This window comes from Nycticebus coucang, chromosome 18, assembly GCF_027406575.1.
Source record: "Nycticebus coucang isolate mNycCou1 chromosome 18, mNycCou1.pri, whole genome shotgun sequence".
In the NCBI taxonomy this organism is placed as follows: domain Eukaryota; kingdom Metazoa; phylum Chordata; class Mammalia; order Primates; family Lorisidae; genus Nycticebus; species Nycticebus coucang.
The window spans coordinates 52,909,920-52,920,061 of NC_069797.1; the positions used below are offsets into that span (position 1 = coordinate 52,909,920).

General features: G+C 48.5%; 1 protein-coding gene across 1 annotated transcript; it reads left to right on the forward strand.

The window, feature by feature from the left end:
• Positions 1 to 7,619: 7,619 nt before the first annotated feature.
• On the forward strand, positions 7,620 to 9,883 carry HOXB13 (homeobox B13). Its single transcript, XM_053570144.1, has 2 exons — positions 7,620 to 8,347; positions 9,354 to 9,883. Exons 1-2 carry the CDS (start codon positions 7,747 to 7,749, stop codon positions 9,605 to 9,607), a joined length of 855 nt encoding a protein of 284 aa, XP_053426119.1. The 5' UTR covers positions 7,620 to 7,746; the 3' UTR covers positions 9,608 to 9,883.
• The last annotated feature ends 259 nt before the right edge of the window (positions 9,884 to 10,142 follow it).

Sequence of the window (10,142 nt, forward strand, 5' to 3'; positions counted from 1 at the left end):
CAGGCAGATTAAGAGCCCAGTTGAAGGGGTCCCATGTAGATGACCTGATATTAGCTCTGGACTAGTCAAGTCAGTGTAGACACACTGCAAACAATCAGCTAGACTTCTCTAGAACAGGAAGTGTCAGGGTCTGGGATGAATGGTTGGCGGTCTGCCTAAGATGGACTTTCCCCCAAGATAGAGTCTACAGGGCAGTAACCAGGAAGTGCTCAATGCTCATCTCAGGCTGGGGCTAAAATTCAGAAAGGCAGATGGTGTGTGTGTACCCACACGTGTGCACAGACACTCTGGGAGGCAGGAGGGTTATTTTTAAAGCCTTTATTGAGTCACAAGGTGGGCAGTCCTTTGTGGCACCTACGAGCAAAAGCCCATGAGCATGGAGAACAGGACAGGACCTCATAGGGATGAATTACAGGCCATTTTTCTTTTTTCCACTGTGTGTGTATGTGTGTTCCAGCGGCCTGGAACCATGAGCTTATGTAATGCCTCCCTTCCTTCTATCCCAACTTTGTTTCTCGGAACAGATAACTTAGTGGGAACACAAGATGCTGCTGTGTGGGGGGGAGGGAGGGAGAAGTGGGTCACAGATGGCTACTTTCTGGTTTTTTTGGAAGGGTCCCGGGACCCTCTCTTCTTTCCTCCCTCTGCTTCCAACCCCACTCAGGGAAAACAAGGGCATCAGAGCAAGAAATTAAATTTCTCAAACTAAACTTTTTCCTAATCTTACAATCTACAGTTCCAATTCAGGCCAAATTAGTGGGTATAGAACTTGAAATGCCAGACCCTTGGCACTAGCATTCCTCCAGTCCTGAGAATAGCCATCATTTTCCTAATAATTATCACCAACATCCACATTCCCTGAAGGGAAAAACAAAATCAAGATAGTAGACAAGTTGTAACTGACTCAAATTTCACTCTTGAATTTGAAGGTTGGTTTTTGATATATTTTTAATTCCTAAGTCCCATCCAGGATCCCAAGGGTTGGAATAAAGGAAGTCCAGTCTCTCAGGACCCTGGAACCTGTTACAAGCCCCAAAGACACTGATTGTCCCCATTTGAGGATCCTATGCCAATTTGGTCCTATTTAATGAGCTACTGTGGAGTTTACACCCTCAGACTGACCTTCCTCACTGAGTCAGAACGTGAGGGTTGTCTTACAGAGGCCCGGGTCACAAGTCCGTGCTCCCTTAAAGCCCTAATAACTGTGCCCCGCCTTGGATCTGCATGGAAAAATAAATGGCAGCCTAGTGGCTTCCTTCTGGCTCCTTCTTCTATTCAAGGTGAACTCTAACTGGGATTTAAAGGACAGCTGGTCCAGCCCTTCTCTCCTTACATAGTACAGATAGGAAAACTGAGGCACAGAGAAGGAAAAATGAGTTTGCCCAACACACCAAGCTGAAGCAGACTTATGCTCTGTGGTGCAGCCATCTAGGCCCCAAATTCCTAATTTTGAATCAGGTTTGTGTTGAATCTAGGTGGGCCTCCCTGGGTGGGTGGCACCCTAGCAAAGGCCAGGATCAGAGAAGGGGCCTGGAAACCCTGGGACCAGCCAATCTTTCTACTCAGCACTTGTGGCCAGTGAAAAACCTGGCTTGTTCACCTAGAGCTGGTGGGGGGGGGAGCACCAGAGGAGGAGGACTCTTGGTCTCTGTTCATTGACCCTTATATTTGGCCTCCCTTCTTCCCTCCCTCTGCTTCCAACCCCACTCACGATTCTCTGGGCTTGAATGAGTGCTCCTCCAGTTTCCAGGCGCCATCAGGGTGGCAGCAGTGGTTGTGCAATTGGGGCAAGGTTCTCTGCTCAGCAGCCCATCCTTCGATTCTTCCTCAGACCCATTTATTCCGTGACTTTAAGGCCATAGTTGGCTCTAATTTTGTAGCTAGCTCCCTCAACCCTGACCTCTGAGGCACTTAGGTTTGTCCCCAAAACATCCTCATCTGAGGATGTCTCAGGGCGGCCCTTTGGGGAGGGAAGGAAGAGGTAACAGTGGCCTCTTTCTGACCAGCTGTGCCTTCTTCCTTTGGGCTCTTAGCTCTTGTACTCCGCTGTCAAATTGTCCAAAAGATTGTCCTCTGAGGCAAAGAGAGACCCTGCCTTATTTCATTTCAGGGAGAAAAGTCCCAGTCACCCCTCATCCCAGCCCTCTGAGCAGTTCTAGTCGCAGTGGGCACTCCCAGGCAGGGCTCCGCAGCATGGCCACGCTCAATCAGGCCGTCTGCTGCCAAGCACAGGCTGGAGCTGCTCAGAGATGTCCCCTGGCAGGCCTTTTCCAGACTTCAGAGAAGAACAATGGAAAATTGTAGGGCGAGAGGGCTGCAAATGAGAAGGTGTGTTGGGGAGAAGGGAGTAAAGTAAAATAGAAACAAAAGGGAAACAGAAAAAGAGAAAGGAAAAAAGGTAGCTACAGGAGAGAAAAAGAATGAAGGAAAAAAGAGAAAATGAAAGAAGGAAAAAGAAAGAAGGACGCAAAAGCAAAGAGAAAATATAGGGTAAGTGACAGGAAGAAAGGAACCAAAAGAAAAATAAAGGTAGTGCAAAGCATGGGTGGAGGATCCAGTGAGCGACAAAAAGAAAGAACACACCAAAAGTAAGATAATTGAAATTAAAGAAAAGAAAGGCAGAAAGAAAAACCAAACACAAAAAGAAAAGAAGATATTGGCAAAGACAGATGAGAGAAAATACAGACGGAAGGAAAGGATGGAAGTAAAGAAGAAAGGAAGGAATGCACCCCAATTAGGCCTTTTTTGGTAAAACCGAGAGAAGCCAAGAGACCGCAAGCAGGTCAGCCAGGCCCGCACAGTCTGGCGGCACAGCTGAGTCCCGACGTTTTGAGAAAAGGAAGCGTTGCCGTTGCAAATAAATCCTCATCATTCATCCTACGGATCTGGGGGCCGCCATCGTCGCCGCCGTATGTTGTTGCAGTTGGGAGAACGAAGGCAGCGGGAGTTCACTTTACTTTACAAAAAATGAAACGTAATTTAGCAAATGCCCCCAAGTGCAGAGGGTGGGTGCTTCTGTTCACCCCCAACCCCCTCGTTGGCGGGTCTCTAGCACAGGCGGGGGCGGGAGCTGACTAGGAGGTGCCAAGTCCGCCTGGCCGGAACCCCTGGGGGAGCGGCGGCAGCGCTCAAAGGCCAGGCTGCAAAGGTCACAGGCGGTCTGCCGGGCTGAGCTGAATGGGCTCCCGGAGGTAAACAGACTCTTAACTTTCAACTTGGCCTTGACCTTCCTGGAGGTGTCTGGCCGGTATGTAAAGAAGCACGCCACGGCTTTTGGCGAGTTTGGTTGGGTCAGTAAAGGAGGCTGGGGGAGGCTCTGGGCTCCAGGAGGGTCTGCGGGGAGCTCGCAGCGGGACACAAAGCATCTATGGGGCTGGGGAAAGGGCAGGCTCAGCCCAGCCTGGCTTGAGAGATCAGGACGCCTGAGGTGTGCAGAGACTTCAGGGCTGAACTCGTGTACAGCTGCAGGGAGGATTTGGAGGCTCTGAGCCTCAGTTTCTCTACGTGGGAACTACGTGGCTTATTCAGGGCTGAGAGCTACAAGCGACAAGTAACCGGTGCTCTTTAGAGCAACTGTTTTCTTTTCAAAAACAGATGGCTTGTAATTCATTAAAAACAGATACACATGCAAGAACATAAAGAGACTTTATGTACTTATTCAGTTTATGAAATTCTTTTAGGTGCAAAATCTCATTAAATCATCACAGCATTCCTGTGAGGTAAGAAAAATTATTTTACATATAAAGAGACTTAATTTTACGGTTTTACCTGACTCCAGTTGAGCTCTATGGTGGGTCACAGACAGACACACATATATGTGTACAGGAAATAGGATCACATACCCATAGGTTAATACATATGTCCATATGGATCTATTAGATGCTAAATACATTGTACAGTAAACAAAACAAAAACAAACCCCATAGTATTTATGTCTGTTGAAATGTATCTGTTTAGAGGGGTGCCTCCAGCACAGCTAATGACCTCTCAGGCAAAGTTTAAGTTGATCATCTCTTCATTCCACAGCAATGTAGAGGTTACATGCACTTAGCTGCTGCTTTCAATAAACATGGCAAAGAATATTATATATCCAAAAAGCACAGTTATAGGCAATGATATAAATTTTAAATTTTTTGATTTTATTATTTTTCCTTTTAAAAATTGAGATAGGGGGCTGGGCGAGGCGGCTCACGCCTGTAATCCTAGCACTCTGAGAGGCAGAGGAGGCAGGTGGATTGCCTGAGCTCATTGGTTTGAGAACGGCCTGAGCCAGAGAGAGACCTCATCTCTAAAAATACCCTGGCATTGTGGTGGGTGACTGTAGTCCCAGCGACTTGGGAGGGTGAGGCAAAATGATCGCTTGAACCCAAGAACTTGAGGTTGCTGTGAGTTATGATGCCATTGCACTTACTGAGGGTGACAAAATGATGCGCTATCTCAAAAAAAAAAGATTGAGATATAATTTATGTACATATAACTTATATATACAGAATTCCCAAGTGCACAGTTTGATGAATTTTCACAAAGTGAACAAATCCATCTAGCCACTAGCATTTAGAAAGATCAAGAATACTTCCAGCACCCCCAAAGCCCACCTCCCCAGGACAATTTCTATTCTGATCTCTATCACAAGACCCTAATTTTGCTTATTCTTAGATTGCATAGAAATGAATCATACCAAAGTTACCCTTTAATGTCTGGCTTCTTTCATCCACATATCCGTGTGATTCATCCATGTTGTGTGTAGCAGTGGTTTTTTTTTTATTACTATATAGTGCTCATTTAATTATAACATGATTTCTTCTCTCATGCTACTGTTGATAGACATTTGAGTTGTTGATAGTTTCAAAGTATTATGGATAAAGCTGCTATAGGCCTTCTAGCACATTGTCTTTTGATGGATTTAAACATTCATTTTTGTTGGATTTATGTCCAGGAATATAATTACTGGGCCATAGGGTATGATTATGATTATTTATTTACTTGCTTATTTTTGAGACGGAGTCTTACTCCGTAGCCTAGGCTACAGTACCATGGCATCAGCCAAGCTCACAGCAACTTCAAACTCCTAGGTTCAAGTGATCCTCCTGCCCCAGCCTCACAAGTATCTGGGACTACAGGCACCCACTACACCAGGCTAATTTTTTTTTCTATTTTTAGTAGAGAAGGGCTCGCCCTCTTGCTCAGGCTGGTCTCTAACTAGTGAGCTCAAGGGATTCTCCTGCCTTGGCTTCCCAGAATTCTAGGATTACAGGTGTGAGTCACCCTATCTGCCTGATTATTTATTTGTTAATGTTTAGGGATCTGGATGGGAGCAGTATCTAATACTTATAACCCCAGCATTTGGGGAGGCCAAGGCAGGAGGATCACTTGAAGTCGGGAGTTCAGGACCAGCCTGAGCAACATGTCAAGACCTCCATCTATACAAAAAGTGAAATAAAAAATCAGCCAGATCTGGTGGCTTGAATCTGTAGTTCTAATTACTTGGGATGCCAAGCCAGGAGGATTGCTTAAGTGCCACTGCAGCCTAGCTGTGGCAACAGAGCAAGACCCCATTTCTTAAAAGAATTAAATTAAATACAAATTTAGGAATCTATTCATGCCATTATATACATGGAAACATAAATATATATGTTTTCCTAGTGGAAGTTTAAACCATGGATATACCCTGTGTATTCACCATCTACCAAGTAAAACCCAGTGACAAATTCTTAGTGTTTAGGTTAAATTCCCAGTATTTTTGCTTTTCATATTAGATAAACAAGAGACTATGAAGAGAAAATGTAAAGCATTGAAGAGACATCTCCCTTTGTTTATATTGTTTTCAAATGCAATAAAATCTAGTGAGGATTTCATGCTCGGCATCTTCAATTATTAGCAATCATTACAAGGATCTGTGCTTTCATCAGGGCTCCTTCCCGCGGGTGGCTCAAGTTCAAGTTTAGGTTGGTGAGGAGACATGGCTGAGCACAGTCAGAGCTCACGGTGGTCTGTTCCATATAATGATCAAGATCCTGTCACTGAATGGAAAAATTCCTCTCTTCTCTAGAAAAACTGTATGTTCTAGAAAAAGCAGGCACAGAAGGATTTGATTTGAGAGGTGTTAGTAAAAGAAACGGCAAACTTCTAAAGACAAATTTGTAAAACAACCCGCTTGAATTTTCTGAATTGCACTGCACAGTAGACCCCAACAGAGGGGCCTCAAGCAATTCTGCCAGAGGTTGGGGCTACCCCTCCCATTCCCTTTTCCTTTTAAGGAAAATTTAAAGCATAGAGGAAGTAGATGGGGGTCCTTGGCTTCCTGGACACTCAGCTTAGGTAGGAGTGTGCCAGTGCCAGGGACAGTTTCCTGGGCCTCCTGGACCATAGCAGAAGGACTGCAGGGCAGAAAGGCTGGGCATCTCCACACAGCCCAGGTGCCTGCATTCTTGGGGGTCTAGAACTCTCACAGTTGGTTCATGGCTGTTAGTCAGGCCTGGCTTACTCAGACTTCTTTAGATCCTAGAAAAGTGGGGGTGGGGGGAGGAGAGTGTTTTTTTTTTTTTTTTGACTGACACTAGAATTTTACAAGATTCTGTCTCATGCCCTCCTTAACTTTTCTCCCTTCCTCTTTGTGCTGCTCTCTCTAGATCTGTTATTCTCATATTCTCTCTCCCTCCCTCCCTCTCCCTCTCTCTGTCTCTCTCACACACACATACACACACGTCTCTGTATCTCTTTCCCACTCTTAAAAGAAAATCCAAGCCAGGCCACGTATAGAGGCTCCATTTTCCTTACAGGTCGGGACACTGAGTGTTTGAGATACATCCACATAGCACGTTTTCTGTGTTTAAGTTTGCTTCCCCTCTCTCTGCCTCACTCCAATGGGAAGCTTCCAGAGTCTTATGGGCAGTAGCTAAGAGTACCTGGGAAAGAGGCGTCCCGGGCATCTCCCTGGAGCCCGGAGCAGCTCATTACATCTCATCCAAGATAGGAAGGGCACCCGTAATGACCTGGGGTGCTAGTACTCAGGACTCAAAGCAAAGGGCTCCCAGAAACACCCCTTAATCCCTACTTTCCAGACTTCTCTTAAGCTCATTCCCGGGTTCTCTTTTGAGGCGGGGAACGGCCTCCCAGCCCCACCCCCGACTACCCTTCCCCCAACAAGATGGACACTTTATGGGGAGGGCTTTTTATTCTCTCATTAAACCAACCAAAGCACAGGAGACGGAGAGCCGGGGAAGGAGAGGAGGAGACAGAGGTGGGGCCGGGCTCCCTAGTCCCCTTTCACCCCGCCTACCAGAGAACCTCCCCCTCCCCCCCGACATGGAACTGAGTTTCTCCCAACTGGAAAGCAGAGAAAGGACACCTCTTCCCTTTTCTCTACTGTTGTTTTCAAATGAAATGAAAGAGACGGAAAGAAGAGAGAAAAGATAGATAAGAAAGAGAACAGAGAAAGGAAGACAGAGAGACGGGGCGGGGGTGGGGGGAGAGGGGAGAGAGAGATAAAAGCTGGGGTAAAGTATTTTCGCAATTTCTGCCTTGAGGATTTTATTAGCCTCTCTCCCCCAGGCCACAGCCAATCAGCGCGCGAGCCCGGGCCCCTGCGTCTCTGGCGTCAGGACCGCAGTGCTGAGCGAATGCAGGAGCCTTGCGAGCTGGGAGCGATTTAAAACGCTTTGGATTCCCCGGGCCTGGGTGGGGAGATCGAGCTGGGTGCCCCCTGTATTCCCCACCCCAGCGCCCCATGAGCCGACCCTCGGCCCTATGGAGCCCGGCAATTATGCCACCTTGGACGGGGCCAAGGATATGGAAGGCTTGCTGGGAGCCGGAGGAGGTCGGAATCTAGTCGCCCACTCCCCACTGACCAGCCACCCAGCGACGCCTACGCTGATGCCCGCTGTCAACTATGCCCCCCTGGATCTGCCAGGCCCTACGGAGCCCCCAAAGCAGTGCCACCCGTGTCCCGGGGTTCCCCAGGGGGCGTCCCCAGCTCCCATGCCTTATGGCTACTTTGGAGGCGGGTACTACTCCTGCCGAGTATCCCGGAGCTCTCTGAAACCCTGTGCCCAGGCGGCCACACTGGCTGCCTACCCCGCGGAGACTGCTGCGTCTGGGGAGGAGTATCCTGGACGCCCTACTGAGTTTGCCTTCTATCCCGGGTACCCTGGAACCTACCAGCCTATGGCCAGTTACCTGGATGTGTCAGTGGTGCAGACCCTGGGGGCTCCCGGGGAGCCTCGCCATGACTCCCTGCTGCCCGTGGACAGTTACCAGTCCTGGGGCCTCGCTGGTGGCTGGAACAGCCAGATGTGTTGCCAAGGAGAACAGAACCCACTGGGTCCCTTCTGGAAGGCAGCATTTGCAGGTAACCTCCATTACCCTTGGTCCCCTTGGCTCTAAGCTGGGGTTATTGGCCTCACTGGCACTTGCCTGGGAGGAGGAAGGAGACTTGGGGATGATGAGGACGAGTTTCTCTGGTTCTTCCCTGTTGGTAAAGAGGGTTCTGGCAACTGGAGGGCTTGGATAGAGGCCCCAGAGGGTCAGTGTGAGGGGCCTGAGCTGGGTGCTATCTGAAGCCTGAGGGGTACCAGTCCAACTCACTTCCCCAGGAGGACCTGGGACCAGCTTTTCAATATGCCAAGAGCCTTGGATCTCTTTGCTGTTGGGTGGGGGTCAGGGAGTCCCTACCCAGTGCAATCCTAGTCTAATTCTACACAAAGCCTAAATAACACTCAGTGAGTGGAAGCAGGGTAATAGGTCAGAAGGGAGGTATTGGATGTTCTGTAGAGAATACAACCCTTTACTTGCTCTTAGATGAGTTTTTCAGTTTCCAAAGGAAAATTTAGGTTTCCTGCATCCATGACTTAGTCGTGTGCATTGGGGTAGCTGAGTGTGTGTGTGTGTGTGTGTGTGTGTGTGTGTGTGTGTATGTGTGCCTGTGTTGAAAGTGGGGGCAGAAATTTGTTTCCTCTTGTACAGAATTTGTCCTTAGAATCTACAAGAATGGCTAAAGGTCTGAAAATACATGCAGGGTGGACACATACATGTATGTGGGCAAAGGCCTGGCTCTGTGTGCGGTGGATGTGTTTGCATATTCGTGAGTGCATCACTGCACTCACGAATATGCAGTGATGGGTGAGGGTGGCCTGCAAGAGCCTTGGCTTGAGCGGTCGCCAGAGAATCAGCTAGAAGCTGGGGGCGTTTCTGTCCCTGGTGCTTTAGGATTGCTAGAGCACACATATGCCTTAGGGTGACCTTGGTGCGCCTGTAGGATGACTTAGCCTGGGGTTTGTGGGGCCTAGGTCTGCAGGTGGGCTTATGCCAGGCTGGGGTCTGAGTGTGCCTTTCTCCCTCCCTTTTCCGTGGCGCAGACTCCAGCGCGCAACACCCTCCTGAGGGCTGCGCCTTCCGTCGCGGCCGCAAAAAGCGCATTCCTTACAGCAAGGGGCAGTTGCGCGAGCTGGAGCGCGAGTATGCAGCTAACAAGTTCATTACCAAGGACAAGAGGCGCAAGATCTCGGCAGCCACCAGCCTCTCCGAGCGCCAGATTACCATCTGGTTTCAGAACCGACGGGTCAAGGAGAAGAAGGTTCTTGCCAAAGTGAAGACCAGCGCTACCCCTTGAGGGACCTCCCTGGCTCGGAGTGGGAGGAAGTGGGGCTGTCCTGTGGAGACCAGGAGCCTGCCAGGGCCACAATGGGGCTAAGGACTCTGAAGAGCAGCCCCCAGAAATGACACCTTTCCCAGGCCACTGACTTCTGGAATATTCCTCATGGGTGGCCGGGGTACCCCATATGTTCCCAGAAAGCAAGGCTTGGTGTTACACCCCACTCTGCCAGAGTTCCCAAAGAACTTGTCATAGTCATAATCATTCATACCAACAGTGGTGGTAATCACAATAACCAGTACTAGTTGCCATGATAATTAGCCTCATATTTTCTATCTAGAGCTCTGTAGAGCACTTTAGATATCGTTTTCATGAATTGAGCTGATTTTGAATAAACTTGGAAGGAGATCTCTTCAAAAGGCAGCTTCCTCTCAGACCCCTTTCAGTTTACACTCTGTCTCAGTAACAGCAGGAAGACTGGAGATGAGGGAAAGACAGATTCTCCTGTGTGGCTATGAATGCACATTTAGCATTTTTAAAAGGTGACAGTTGA